At 36.3% G+C, this 15,360-nt stretch overlaps 2 protein-coding genes across 2 annotated transcripts; one reads left to right on the top strand and one right to left on the bottom strand.

Moving 5' to 3' along the window:
* Window positions 1-2,444: 2,444 nt before the first annotated feature.
* LOC145580809 (eukaryotic translation initiation factor 3 subunit I-like) lies at window positions 2,445-5,786 on the top strand. The gene is made up of 7 exons (XM_081637908.1): window positions 2,445-2,679; window positions 3,464-3,591; window positions 3,779-3,901; window positions 4,032-4,080; window positions 4,713-4,783; window positions 5,266-5,345; window positions 5,462-5,786. Exons 1-7 carry the CDS (start codon window positions 2,445-2,447, stop codon window positions 5,535-5,537), a joined length of 762 nt encoding a protein of 253 aa, XP_081494034.1. The 3' UTR covers window positions 5,538-5,786.
* Window positions 5,787-10,681: 4,895 nt separating this feature from the next.
* LOC145580808 (uncharacterized) lies at window positions 10,682-12,552 on the bottom strand. Its single transcript, XM_081637907.1, has 3 exons — window positions 11,969-12,552; window positions 10,901-11,538; window positions 10,682-10,767 (listed from the first exon to the last, which is right to left on the bottom strand). Exons 1-3 carry the CDS (start codon window positions 12,550-12,552, stop codon window positions 10,682-10,684), a joined length of 1,308 nt encoding a protein of 435 aa, XP_081494033.1.
* Between the last annotated feature and the right edge of the window lie 2,808 nt (window positions 12,553-15,360).

Raw genomic sequence — 15,360 nt, 5'->3', positions numbered from 1 at the left:
ATTAAATAAAATGTCCAAAATAATTATGGATTGATGGGCTCATCAGGTTATCTATCAGATAGAGACCTGGTGTATGAAACCCCACAGGTGAACAAAATCCACATATTATTTAAGTTCCTAGTTCGAAATCATTAAAGTGGACATAAATGATTTCAATAAATGGACTAGCATGTAAGATTGATTGGATAGCTCGGTTTCATGGGCTATAGGGGCATAGTGATGCTCGATCAATCACTTGGATATGCATGAATGATGCATGATCGAACTATTGACCTACTTTGAAGTTCAAGTATAGAGCTTCCGTATATATTAGTGGATTCCTTTGACATGAGTGGAACATTGATTTCATTCAATGGATGTTATAACTGTGGTACATTCAAACGTCTACCCGTAACTGGAGATTATAAAGGATGTTTCCCGGTTATTTCAGAAGTTGAGTGGGAGGCTTGTTGCCACAAGATTGGATAGAGTCTACCTATTAAATTAGGAAATATGTCATGGCCGCTTGAAGAGGGAGAATTCAGAAAATACGTGGCCGCGTTCAAATGCATTACTCAGTAATCATTTGGTTTTGTAATTCTAACTCAGATTTCAAGAAACGATTTGTAGATTAATATGATCTCGACATGTGATGCAATCATATTATCAAATCGACATATACATTGACTTAAGGAATTTGAACATTGCACCCTTGTCTCAGACAAGTGGGAGATTGAAGGAGTTATGTCTTCGTCGTGTGCAATTACTAGATATATAATTGGATCAAATTATGGAGATAATTAAGTCCGGACATTTGGGTCGTCGTTTTGCCATAGCTAGAGGTACTTACGATCTTTGGACTAGTAAAATAGGCCAAAGCCCAATTGGACGGATCCTATAAGGTCACACAAAGGGGCTAGATCGAGCATTAGAGGACGAGGCCCATCATGGGCCTCATCTCTCTAGGTGGCCGGCCATGTAGGGGCTTTGAGAGGCTATTGGGCTTCGTGCCCTAGTCCAATTATAATGAGATTATAAATAGACTAGGTGCCTAGGTTTGCAGAAAATAAGGAATTAACTGATCATTAGATCAAACCCTAATTAGCAAACACGAAACCAACCCCCTCTCATACTCCCTCTCTCACGGCTCTCTCCTCCTCCCGGCGCACGGTGGTGTCTCGTGGTGGTGGTGGTTCGTGCGGTGGTCGGTTGTCCAAAAAGGTGGTGATCGCGGTTTTCCTCAATCACTCGACCAATCTAGTATTGGTGGACGGCTCGTTCGAATCTCGTGGACTAAGTAGAGGAGCAACACTTGGGGCTCTATTCTCTCCCTGATTTGCCTGTCGAATAGCTTCGTGGAATTCACGCTTCAAAGGTATGATTATGTGTCTTGTGTGTTATGCATGCGATTCTTGGGATTAGGTACTTTATTGAATATGATTCATATATGTTATTTCCGCTGCGTTGTACCTATAAACTCCTACAAATTTAGGTATGCAAAAAAGTAGAGAGAGAAAGTAATTAAAGTATATGGGAAAAAGTAAACTTTACATGGGAAAGTTAAATTTACACAAATATTTTTGCAAATGGGAGAGAATTTTGGTAAAAAAATAATATTAATGGTACTTGTAAAACGCAAATGTGACTAACATTTTGGATCACCAAAAATGGCATAAGTGACTATCAAAAGGGGGACGGACTCCGTATTATTCAAAATAATGTTTACACGTAATACCTAAACCTACTTTGTTCCTAGTGTTAAAATTATTGATATTTTGTGTATCGGTGAAAACAACCAATATTTTAAGATAAAATAATATGAGCATGTTTGACAATTTCTGTTATGATATGAAGTTAAGGTTTTAGGTTGGTTTGGATGTTATTACTTATTACTCTAAGGATATGGTTGATGGAAACGGTAGATTACAAGAGACCTTAGAAGATGGTTACATGTTACTTCTAAACCAACCCAATACGTATTATTGCTACTTGCTGTTCGAGTTTGTGTAAATTCGAAATTGTCTCGAGTTTGGTTTAATCCTGCTTACTTTTGTTTCTTTGTATTTGTTCCAAGATGTATTATGTATGAACATTTGAGGACAAGTATATGAAGTGTTTTGGGGTGCCATATTGGCTGTAGTGATGCGAAGGTTAAAGTTAGAACTGTAGAAGAAGGAAGTGGAGTAAAAATAGTGCTAAGAAAGGGTTTCTTGGTTTTGATTTCATTTAACTGTTATAAAATTGTTTTGTTTCATAGATGACATTATTATAGTCAAACCTCTTGAAGATTATTGTGAAACTTCATATTATTTTGGTATATTTTAAACTTTGGACTGTTAACTGAATTTTGAGCAAATTTCCAAATTTTTTTAAAAAAATTATTACAAAACGTGGGTTAAGTTTCATCATGAATATGTTTAAAGTTTCTACACTTGTTTAAAGTTGTGAATTTGTGCCCGTTATTCATGATAACTTTTATTTTAGGGGATTCTTCCCGTCTAATTAGTGCCAGTGCGGATCAGACAGTAAAGCTGTGGAACCTTAAAACCGGAGAGGAATTATATACCTTTAATTTTGACTCTCCTGTAAGATCGGTGGATTTTTCAACTGGTGATAAATTTGCTGTTATCACCACTAATCCATTTATGGAAAAGACTTCCGCAATTCACGTGTATCGTATTGTAGAAGACATTGATGAACGTAACTGTGGCATATGTTTTTCACTTTTCTGGACTTCCTGATTGTTTACATCATTTTTGGCTTAGGAATTATTTTATTGTTTTGTATATTTATTTATAACGGACTGTTTCTTTCACTGGCAAGCTTAGCTTTTGGTTTTGTATACTGTATGTTTGAAGACTCTGAACTGTTATTTTATTTGTAGCCTTTAGAGTTTAAGGCTTAGTTTGTAGAGATGGAGCCATGGAGGTAGCTTCTACTCTAACAACAGTGCTTTGGAATGCTTAAAATTAGTTTTGCTTTCAATTTTTTTTTTCTTTTTTGTTTTTCCTAACAATTAGAATCACCACACTTTATAAACTGTTGATCTAGAGAGATAACTTCTCAAAAACTTACTTCTACTCGTACATTTAATCTATCTAATTGGTTGTGCAATCACTAACATCTACTAAGAACAATTACCTTTCCATAAGGGTCTTAATAAGTGTGATGATGTTATGTGTGCTTTTTTTATAGAGATGTGTGATCTTGTCATATGATACTTTGGGGGCATTTTCTAATCATTTAGCATGGTTATTGTTTTATGATATACATTTTTTATTTATTTATGAGGCTTAGGTTACTTATTTTTTAGCTGAACATAATAACGAACTCTTTTTTATGAGAAACATGTAGGCTTTTTGCTTTTCGATAACATTACTTGTCTATGTATTTGTGTGTATATCCATTAAATTTTATCCCTTCTCACTTTTTTCCCTTGAAATCTGCTCCTAAAGATGATATTATTGTTTACATTGATTTGCAGAGAGTGATAGGCCTGTTCTTGTCATTAGGGGCCCAAATGGAAGAATCAATAGAGCTGTTTGGGGGCCTTTAAACAGCACTATAATCAGCTGTGGTGAAGATGCTATCATCCGTGTCTGGGATCCTGTGGTAAGTAGCACTACCAATTGTATCATTTCTGTTTGTTATATACTTGTATCCACATAGCCTTGAGTCTTGGAACTTCATAAAAAAACAGTGTGCCTTAAAATTCTGTTATATAATTTACGTATGCTTGAGTTATTTTTTCTCCTTTTGCCATGTTTGGTGGTTTGATTTTTAGTGCTTCAAATTGCAGTTAGGACAAGAGATGTTGTCTACAAAGGACCATAAAAATGGTCACACGAAAGCTATTAAATCACTTTGTCTATCTGCAGACAAGTCACATTTCCTTACTGGCTCTCTGGATAATAAAGCAAAGGTTGTATATCTCATGATATTTGAATGAATTAAGTTGCTGTGTTGATTTTTGTTTATTTTTGTGCTAACATGGTTTGTTTCTTTCTTCGGCTCTAGGACACAAGGACTTTAACTCTCCTTAAATCCTACAGTTCAGAGCGACCTGTGAATGCTGTTACCATGTCTCCTTTACTGGACCATGTATGTTACTTGAATTTTCATTTTCATTTATTTTTTTTCTTCCGACTTGTTGCCAGTTTTACTTAGCTGTGTGGTGTCTATATTTGCTTAACTCCAGTTTTCCCATGGAATATTTCCTTAGGGCAAGAAATTTGGTATTTGAAAGGTTTTAACTACAGGATGTTTGATGAGTCTTAAGCCTCAACTGGATCATCATATATCTCACTTTGTACTTGTATCACCATAGTTATGTTAGACAGCGGTTAGCATGATGAATGACAGATGTCAGTAGTGATTTATTGCTTCCCTAATGATATGCTTTAATTTGTTATTGAGATCTAGTATAGTGATGGGAGAAATTAAAATGACTCATAGTTATGTACAATTTTTATTGATTGTGAACTGGTATATGGCCTGGATCATGACTCCTTATATCCAACTCACAGTTATCCTGCTTGAGGTGGGAACCTATATATGAGGTATTGAGGGTAATGATGTTATGTAGGAATACCTTTTTAATGTGCATGTGGTGCAATAGAGCCTTTTGCTTTCCTGTACAATCTGTAATATTCTCATAAAAACCTTTGTTATATAAGCCTACAACATTAGACATTGCTTGAACTGTGTTTTTTTCCTACATGTTGTGCTTGGAGGTGGTATTGATGCATCATCTGTGACTACAGATGGTCGTGCAGGAAAGTTCGAAGCAAAATTCTTTGATAAGGTAAATTACACAATTATATGTGAATGAAAGATTGCATTTGTTATTAGTATGAAAGGGGGCTGAATGACTTTTCAGCTTACTGATACTTTTGAGTTGTACTGTCCACCAATAGTATAACTGTGTCTCTTCTTGAAGACCTGTTGCATTTTCATGTAAATTCCTTCATGTAAGACTCCATGCTCATGCAGTAATAATTTGCTCTTTTTACATATTGCTCTATTGATAAACCAGAGTACATGATATATGAGTATGTTATCAGCTTAAGCATTGAACATCATATTTCTTATGAATTGGTATTCGACACCTCTCAGTAGACTTGCAGCAAACATGTATCAAGGCTTTTGCAAACCAAAAAACTAAAACACCTAAGAACTCTATATTAGAGGTTTTCTTGCCTAGTAAATTAACCCTTTACTTGATGGTTATGAATTTAAAACCAATATTCACAGTAACGCAAGTAATTTATGTTATTTTGCTTGCAGATCCTCACGGCAGAAATTGGAGGTGTCAAGGGACATTTTGGGCCTATGAATGCCTTGGCCTTCAATCCTGATGGCAAAAGGTAAAAATCACGCTAGATTATGTTTGTATTCAGCGCTGCCTACTCCTTCTTGGGAGTTATCTTAATGTGTCAAACCTTTATGGAAAATTAAATTTTCTCAAGTATTCATTGTGCAGTTTTGCTAGTGGAGGTGAAGATGGTTACGTGAGGTTACATCACTTGGACTCAGACTATTTCAATATAAAGCTCTAATCATCCTTTTTGATTGTGTCGAGAGAAGAGCCTCAAGGGCAACATTGTTGACATTATTCAATCCCAGATTTTGAGTACCGCCCCCAAGACTAACCTATGAAAATAGTTAGCATTCACAAGTTGTAAATATCTTGAGTTAGCCTTATTTTTGTTTTCCTAAAAAAAATTAGTCATCTTTCTCCTATTGCATCAGCAACAAGTCCTTGATACTATTATTTATTAGTATAATTACTGTAAATTCTGTAACTAATGAACCAATCTTTCAATCAATCAATCTTATAGAGCTTGAATATTTTGAGGTTACACCTCTTTGATCCTGATTATTTACATATCGCTTTAAATATCTTGAATCAGTTTTTTTTTTTCTCCAAATAATATCTACTACTTCCTCCGTTTCTTTTTACTTGCAACACAGCCTTGTGGCACGTGTTTTGAGGTCGGGTTTATGTAATGTAAACGGATAAATTATTCATTATAATTTTTACAAATGATACTTAACCCTATTCTAATCTTCGTGTAAAAATTATAGTGATAAAATTGCTCGTTTACCCTCACTAATCATCTCCTAAAACTGCGTGCCTAAAAGGTGTGTTGCAAGTAAAAGAAAACGGAGGAAGTATAAAATAGAACGGATGGAATATGTTTGTTTATCATTACAAGTTCTTGGCTACCTGTTTTCAATGCTTTCTTGCCTCGCCTTGTACTTTTAATCTTTTATTATTATAGCAATGGAAAACCACTCTTATAGAACATGAATTTTATTTTAATTAGTTTATTTTTTTTTTTATTTTTTTTTATTTTTTTTTTATATTTATACTTCTTCCATATCAAACTTTAATTGCATTGACGTTTTGCACTTTTGCATTGTTGACTTGTTGATTGTATTAAAAACTACAACACACGAGTACCTTATAATTGGTGAATTGCACCTCATAATATAAGATAAAGGGGAAATTTCCAACGGTAACCCCCTACTTTTTTAGTTTTAACTTTTAATTTTTAAAGGGGGTGTTAAATCTCGCCCTCGATTATCTAACTAACGCCCGTAAAATATAGTAAAATTACAAACTTACCCTTTTTTTATAAAAAAAAAATTACCCCCTCAAACAAAAATTACCCTCACTCCTTATTCACTCTCTTAATTCCTATTCTCTCTTTAAACAACCACCACCACCACCACCACCTCTTCATACTACCCACCACTACCACCATATCCACCTCCACCACCACCACACCGGCAGAGCAGTAGGTCGCCGATCTACACAGCGGTAATGCCGAGGAAGGACAAAGGGAAGTCGGTCGCCGGCGGAGAAGATGTTTTTTTTTTCTGAAATCGCAGTAAACGTCCGATTTTTTCGCACGTCCTAGGCTGAAACGCCTAGTTCGTGCGAACAACCGTGTGATTGTACGAAAAATCTGGGCGATTGAGGTGAAACGCCCAGATTTTTCGTACAACCACACGGTTGTTCGCACAAACTAGGCGTTTCAGCCTAGGACGTGCGAAAAATCTAGGCGTTTGACTGGTTTTTTTTTTTATTTTTTTATTTTTTAAATTCGATTTTTTTTTTATTTTTATTTTTCGATATTGGGTTTTAATTGTTTGGCTTTCAATTTTCGTTGTTGTTTATTATAATTAAGAACTGATTGGAAATTGAAAATTAAATAATCAACTAAAGTTCAAGATTTTTGAATTAAAATGATGTTACCCAAATAATCACTAGAGTATGCTTGACTAGAGCTAATCATAACGTGATGAACCCAACTAGTACAAGATCCATAATATTTCCAGATTCTTCTAGTTGATGGTGATACTAGTACTATATCATTACTTTATGTCGGCTAATGCAAGATTAACTAAGGAATGATGTAGAGTATTAAAAAAGGTTAATCACTATCGGTCCCAAATCTTACTTTTAATCAACTCATCTGATCCTGTAATTATGGAGATCAATTTATGTACGGCATGGTCCCGTAATCTTATTTTTTTTTATTTTTGAGTTGAAAATTAAATTTATGATTTAGTATTTGGTTGAAAGTTTGGATATTTAGTTGTTATTGAGTAGAAATATTGTTTGTTGGATTTTGTTATAATTAATTGGTTGATATGTGTACTAGTTTATTATTTAGAAAATTGAATTTATGATTTAGTATTTGGTTGAAAGTTTGGATATTTAGTTGTTAATTATTAGAAATATTGTTTGGTTGATTTTGTTATAATTAATTGGTGTTGTTAATGAATTTTATGAAATGTTTGTTTGGTCGACCTTGTTTGTTTTATATCAATGCCATTTTAAACTCATTAGATTAAAAAGCACAAGTATTAATGCCATTTTATTCTAAATTTAGAATGTAGTCGAGGGTTCTGGTCCACGGCATGCTAGATCACGCGACATTAATGCGTCGATTAGGAGAGATAGGGGGTTGGGGATTAGTATACGGGAAGGTAGTTCTTTACTAGAGCGCAACAGAGAAGTGGAGAGTTCTGGGACTTATTTGGATGAGCAGGAGGGAGTCGATCCTAATCCTTTGTTGAGGACTACTAGCTCGGTTTCGGGTTCGGGTTCGAGATACGATGATGATGGACATGAGGACGATGATGCTGATGCTGATGCTGAGGAGCAGCCGACTGTCGTGACGAGAGGTCTTGATGGGAGATTTACGAGTTCACGACCACCTCGATCTGTAGCACCTTGGATTGTTCAGGGGCTGATGGACGGTGGACCCGAGGTTGGGACTGTTATTCCTAGTTTCGGGGCCCATGTCGCTCGATATATTTGGGATGGGGAAGATTGACGGTTTTTGCGATGTCATACTAGAGCAAGTGTGTGTAGATCGTTGATTGAATGGATAGAGGGATTTACGACAGACACTGCTACGTGGATACGCCAAACTGGGTTGTTGCACCTGCCGAGCATTATGCACGACCACCTTGATTTTCCGCTGATTTCTGCTTTTGTGGAGAGATGGCAGCCAGACACAAACACATTCCACCTACCTTTTGGTGAGATGACCATCATGTTGCACGACGTACTCCGCATACTTGGTATTCGGGTTGATAGGGATATGGTTGCCGATGACCTCTCTAGTGACCAGTATAGGACATTTGCAGTTGAGTTGTTATAGTTGACTACGGAGGAGCTATAGGTCAGGACTCAGACTGCCATCTACAGGAACGGTGACGTTCATATTGACCAGATTATTGCTAGGTGTCGTAGTGCAGAGCAACTAGAGGTGACTCAGGTCATTGGTTACATGTGGGTCCTATTGGGTAACACGCTCTTTACTGACAAGAGCGGTTCTCGTACCCACCCTTATTTTCTCACTGAGTTGTTTGTGGAGCATAACCTGGAGAGGTTGACGAGATACTCCTGGGGTTCAGCCACACTAGCGTACTTGTATTGTCAGCTCGGGCATGCCACCCGAAATGGATGTGATTCTATCGCGAGTTGTCTAACTCTTCTATAGGCTTGGATATACGAGTACTTTCCATGTTTTCGGCCTCACCAGGGTGTGTTGACGCAAGACGTTCCATATGCACGTGCAGGGTTATAGGATGTTGGTATGGCGAGGAAACATCAACACCGTCTCGTGTCCTTTCGCACTCGACTTGACAAGCTGGGTGACCATGAGGTATAAATAGATACGTAATACTATTTGTTTTACAATTCTTTTATTTACAGTTGATTTACACTTGTATTAATTTGTAGGTATGCTGGTTGTCGTACGGAGCTTTTCCTGCATTGCAAGTGCCTAGGACTGTGTTTACCGGATGTATTCGCTATTGAGGCATCATATAGCCATATATGCTCGGTCGAGTTGTTCGACAGTTGGGGTTTATACAGGATATTCCCGGTGACATGATTAGGCCCGATGATGCTCAGAGACCAGTTAGTGTTAAGTCTTATAGGGTCAGTTTTTCAGCTCAGATGACTACTCGCATGTGGCATAGATTTGTTCCCGGTGCTGCGTTCAGTCTTCTGCTTGGTGGATATACTAGAGTTCCACTTGGAGGACATACTTGTGCACCTGACTACCTATCATGGTTTAGGAGAGTTAGCCATCCTATCGTCACTCCTAATGTTGAGGATGATCACGGTCTTCCTGAGAGGACCAACGTTGATTATGTAAGTTTTTTGTTAGTTGTTTTTTATTTATTTATTTTTTTTTCCTATAATTACTATTAATATAAATATAATTGTTTGTGCAGTGGGTAGGACGATTCATGGTTACAGCACAGCGATCACTTAGTGAGTACCCTACGCTATCGAGAGACACCAGAGCAATGTTGGAGCAAGTGATTGATGATTGGAATGCAATAAATGGACTTGGAGATTAGTTGTCATATGTATTTTAGCTTGGACTTTGTTGTTTTATCTATGTTTTGGATGTTGACTATGTTTTAGATGTTGTTAGTGGACATTTAAGTTTTACACATTTGTTGGAAATTATCAAGTTGACATTTATGTATGAGTTTTTTATTTTCTAATTATGTAGTACTTGTAAAGAATTGCTTAAAATAAATTAAAAAAATAACCATGTTTAATAAAGTTATAAGAAAGTTTAATCAAAATCCACAAAAATACTCAACAGTACTCAAGAGTTGTTTAATGTCTGCCACAGTTGAAGCCTTCTCTCGTACCTTGTCTCCCACCCGTTTACACTTGCCTGACGGGCGTTAAACCACATTGGTGAAATTGGAAGTAGTGGGTGGTCACGATCCATATGCAACCGAATGAAATGCGATCCACTAACAGTTTCAATCACAAACTCACCAGAAGGCCTATCTAAGCGTCCACGATTGTTCAACGGTAAATTAGTAGTAGATGGATAGTAGCAAGACGGTCTATTTCCTACTCCATAACAAATCACCACCATATTCCATATTGTGGCAATAGCAAAAAAATCTTGTTGTGCTACCATCTAGTGCTCCTCTCCACACGCATCACCGTCCCATCTGATCTGGTCTACCTCCCTTTGCAGTTCTGAACCAACCCCTTAGCCCCATATGTCGTAGTAAATCATGCTGTATAGCCAAGGGTGAGAACTAACCTCATTTTCCATTTGATGTCGAACCAATCGCCACTCCTCCTGATTTCCGTACAATAAATATGCTACATAACGAAATCCGCAATTCCCATCTCCAATTACGTCTTAACACCTACGACATAAGGCCAAATGATGTTGGGAATAGCGTAGCAGTATCTGCATTGTCGCATGTCGAACCCGGTACCTACAAAATCAAAAACATAATATGACATATAGTTAAATTAAAATATATGATGTATAAAAATATTATTTAAATCGATAATCACCTGTATCAGATGGGGGTGGCCTACTTCTAGATCAATTCTCTCGCCCACTACGTTGAACATGCTCGAAAAACGAAGGATCCCGCCTATTACGATTCTCGGGTGGTCGTCCCCTTACACGGGGGTTGACTCTAGGCTCCTGAAGGTCATCGTAGTTAGGATCCATCTCACCCTCAATAACTCGTGACACGTGCCTAAGCATCACAGGATCGCTGGCAGTAACCTGATCAACAAGGGTGCGGAAATGAGCTCGATTCTCATCATTGACATCAACTATATTAGGAATGTCGACACCATCTCCAATGACAAGGGTCCTCCAATATGGATGAATGTCCTTCGAATACAACCCCTTCCCTACAGCACTCGAGTCGTATATTTGGCACGCACAAGGTAAGCCGTGGGTAGTACGTAGAGCACACCCACAGCATCGATGGATATCCGTACTTAACCCTCGCATCCTGTTCATCTCACCGAGAAGAATAGATAGACAATAGTGGGATACCTTTCCATTCAGCTGATGCAAAGGCTTATGCTTGTACTTCTGACCATGACTTGTTCTACATGCCTCCAATCCATTACGAATGGCTATGATCTTGTTCTCAATCGAGCAGTGCACCTGAGCCCAAACCGTGTCTAAAGAACCTGTTGAACTGTCAATCCAACACTTCAATGCTGAATGCTGGCTCTCAACCCTGCAGTTGTTAACATTGCTGAAGTGTAGTACCTGGTTTGTCCAAAACAATACAAACTTCTCCTTGTGTACGAGCCAAGTGTCCACAACATATTCAATCACTTTCGGCCATCAACTCCACTTGGTTTTCAACACTGCAAGTTCTCTGTTATATGCCTCTTCAGATGTAGCATTAATCACAAGCCTCCACCTCCCATTTTTGAACTTGGCACCAATCTCCTTTTTTTTCAAACATGGAAGTAACCTTCGCCTCAACATGTTTGTTAATATGCCACACACACAACACGTGTCTTGTCTTTGGAAACACGCTCTTCAACGCTGCACAAAGGCCAAGCTCCCTATCTGTCAGTAGTACCGACGACTCTCTATGATGACCGATCAACAACCTCAAGCACTGAAGCACCCACCGATAACTTTCTTAGGACTCTGACCTCATGAATGCGTATGCAACAAGAAAGTTCTGATTAGTCGGTGTAACCCCAACAATCTCAAAGAATGGCATGCCGTATCGGTTCGTCTTGTAAGTGGAATCCATACCTATCACGTACGAGTAGGTGCATAGCAAATTTGTCATGATCGGGTGTGCCATGAAAGCATGTTGCAACACATTGTTGGAATTAGTAAAAACCCAAGTGAGGTATTTGCTCTGTCTGGCCAAATGAAGCACCTGGTGAACTACTTCTCTTCCCTCGAATTGCTCCATTCTTATTTTACTTCTGCAGTTGTAGTCATGCCTGATGTTTGGACGGTCTCTGGGAAACTTTTCTACAAGAGTTCTCGTGATATGTCGAGGCGGCACTTGTGCTCGAGTCATGTCACGCAATACCTGCTTAGCAGCAATACTAAGACCGCTAATTTGTCGATGTCCCTCGGGATAAACAACCAAAGAATGATTGTGAGTGTCGTTCAAGCAACTAAGCTTCCAACCATTTACTACTCTGACATACTCAACCTTGAGTTTGAAAGGACAACTGTTTGCCTTGCTTTTGGTGTCTTTGCGTATCGCATTCATCATGTCTCTTATCATGCCCTTTTTTCCACGATCGCAACTCACATATCGATACGGTCGACCACTTCGATCGGTCTTGTAAGAAGCCTTCACTAACATAAATCCGAGCGATTGACAAACATTTTGTGCCCATAAAACAACATCCTCAAAACTCGAAAACACTTCGTCTGTCAAAAAATGTCCGCTATAGTCCACACCATCACCATCCTCGGACTCAGAATCCTATATATATATATATTAATAAAAGATAAGAACCAACAAACACGACTAATAATAACAACAATTCTAACAACACACTAATTATAAAATACTTAATATATTCAATAATATAAATAATGATTTAAACCCAATAATCATTCTAATAACAATATTATAATATAAATTTAATAACAATAATAATTTCGACCATGTAAAATCCAATAAAAATCAACGTATACGTGAAATCAAACAAAAAAAAAATCGAAACCCAGAAAACGCCTAGTTTTTTTAGAATACCCCAGGCTGAAACGCCTAGTTTTTTCAAAAATTGATTTTGCAAAATTTAAAAAGTTTTGTTTGATTTTGAAACTCACGGTGGTTGGGGTGGTTGACCGATGAGCGTTGGTGGCCGTTGACCACTAGAGAGAACGTTAAAAAGTTTTGTGTACAGTAAAATTGTGAAATTAAGGTAAAATTAATTATTTTTATAATCGTAATTATAAGGATAAATACGTAATTTTACTATACTTTGCGGGCCTTAATTAGATATTCGAGGGCGACGTTTAGCTTTCCAATTTTTAAAATCATAAGAATATAACCCCCAATTACTAATTAGCCATTAAATGTGACATTAGTAGGTAAAAAAAGGTTAAATTACAATAATTTCCGTTAAGTTGTGGATGAATGAATTAATTTGCTAACCATGGTTAAAAAAAAATTAGGGAGAAGCATTAGCAATTTCCTGCTTGAGTGCCGCCAACCAAATTCCTTTTACACCATCTTTCGAAATTCTTGATCACTCTTTCTCTATCTCACAGCTCTAGACTCAACATCTCATTAAAGCTGTAGATATTTTACTCTTCATCAAAAACAAGCAAATTCTCCATTCTATCTTTTGTGGAAAACGAACGAAAAGGAGGAACGCAGTACATTCGAAGGGTTTTGTGCGTCTTGGTGTTTTTATCGAACGATTTATGACTTTTCACCTTCGTATTTTTGAGGGTTTCAGATTATTTTAAGTGCATGCTCTCAATTTTGGGTAAAAAAACTCTGTCAATATTTTGGCAGAAGTTTATGTTGGGTTTGTTTGTGTCAATTTAGCTGAAAATTTCATATTACAATAATTCGTTTTTCTATTACAATGGATTGCAGAAAATTTGGGAGAATCGGGTTACTAGTTTGCTACTTTGCTTAAATATATAGGAATTGATGGTGAATTATATATGATGATCGATAGAAATTGGTGGAATTGTGAGAGAAACCTTATAAGTTGTAGTAATGTAAAAAATATGGGTAAGAACTAAGAAGGCATGCAAGGAGTAGCCGTCACCTATTATCAGTGGCGGATCTTGATCGAAAATATTAGAGGGGCCGCAATTTGAATCTTTTGCCTCTCGTTTTAAACTAGTCACTATGTTCCAATATTATATAAGTAAAATAAGATTATTTAAGTTTATTAGCTAATTAATTACAATAATTAACCGGTGAAAGATCCCCCTATGGCCTACATGGTCGATTATCATCATGTTGCACCCATGCATGATAATTTCTTGTTAGTTGGTCAATTATCACGGAAGAAATTAGCTTAACTATAATAGTTAACCAAGATTAGGATAATTATCATAATTAAACATGCATTTAACCTTTTTTTTTTACCTACTAATGTCACATTTAAAGACTAACTAGTGTGTACCGACTGTACCCCGGGCGATGCACCGTGTTTTACTTTGAAAATCAACAAATATTATTTGACCTATAAAATATAAACTATACAATTAAAATAAAAGTGAACAATAATAACTTTGAAACTAAATAAGTGCTCTCAAATTGATGTTTAATACAAAGTATTTAGAATATTTTACTTGAATATGAAACATAATTAAACGATAGCAAAGATGGTTAGAATATTATTTTATTTCTTATTGTGAAAGGTGATGTGGCATATATCTAATACATGTGAAGGGTGCCACGTAACACATATTCCGTTTTAAGAACGCTTTTTAATATATAAGTATAGATTAGTAATTGGGGGTTATATTTGATAATTTTAAAAATTGAAAGTTACCATTGAGAAAATAAAAAAATAGGGGGTTACCATTCGGGAATTTCCCATAACAAATTTTTTCCTAGTATCGTATACTTCCTCCCTTTCTTTTTAGTTGACACGTTTCTTTAGTTACATTTGTCAATGCACAAATTCAATCACTAATATCTTTAATTACAAATAAGAAAAAATTATAAAAAGTTGATATTTTGAAAATATACTTTGTGACAAATCTAACAAGATCTCACTTGATTATATTATTCTTCACATACAAATCACAAAACATGGTTAAAAGAAAGTGTGTGAATAGTGCTAAAATCAAAACGTATCAACTAATAAAAAAAGGAGGTAGTATTATAGTTAAACAGTGTCTAATTGTCTACTGCTGGAGGAGTTATTTTGAAGTTAAGTTTTAAAAATAACCAAAACCTTTTCTTTTTCAGGGATAATTATTGACATTTTAAAAATCAAGGTATTATCACTAGTATTTTGGATAAAAAAAATTGTTTACAGGATAAAAAGTTTTTTTTTTTTTTTTTTTTTTTTTAAAAAAAAAATAAAATAAAATAAAA

This window comes from Chenopodium album, chromosome 15 (assembly GCF_948465745.1).
Source record: "Chenopodium album chromosome 15, dcCheAlbu1.1, whole genome shotgun sequence".
In the NCBI taxonomy this organism is placed as follows: domain Eukaryota; kingdom Viridiplantae; phylum Streptophyta; class Magnoliopsida; order Caryophyllales; family Amaranthaceae; genus Chenopodium; species Chenopodium album.
Note: the sequence above shows the minus strand (reverse complement) of the source record. Positions and strands in the feature narration are given on the sequence as shown.

What these genes read in the sequence shown, in the direction of transcription:
- LOC145580809 (XM_081637908.1), top strand. Translation starts at nt 2,445, where the DNA reads ATGATAACTTTTATTTTAGGGGATTCTTCCCGTCTAATTAGTGCCAGT. An exon ending in TGTAGAAGACATTGATGAAC is followed by an intron (nt 2,680 to 3,463) that starts GTAACTGTGGCA and finishes ATTGATTTGCAG; the next exon opens with AGAGTGATAGGCCTGTTCTT. An exon ending in CTCTGGATAATAAAGCAAAG is followed by an intron (nt 3,902 to 4,031) that starts GTTGTATATCTC and finishes TAAATCCTACAG; the next exon opens with TTCAGAGCGACCTGTGAATG.
- LOC145580808 (XM_081637907.1), bottom strand. Translation starts at nt 12,552, where the DNA reads ATGATGAATGCGATACGCAAAGACACCAAAAGCAAGGCAAACAGTTGT. An exon ending in GTTGCATACGCATTCATGAG is followed by an intron (nt 11,539 to 11,968) that starts GTCAGAGTCCTA and finishes TAACAACTGCAG; the next exon opens with GGTTGAGAGCCAGCATTCAG. An exon ending in GTTTTTCGAGCATGTTCAAC is followed by an intron (nt 10,768 to 10,900) that starts GTAGTGGGCGAG and finishes TTGATTTTGTAG; the next exon opens with GTACCGGGTTCGACATGCGA.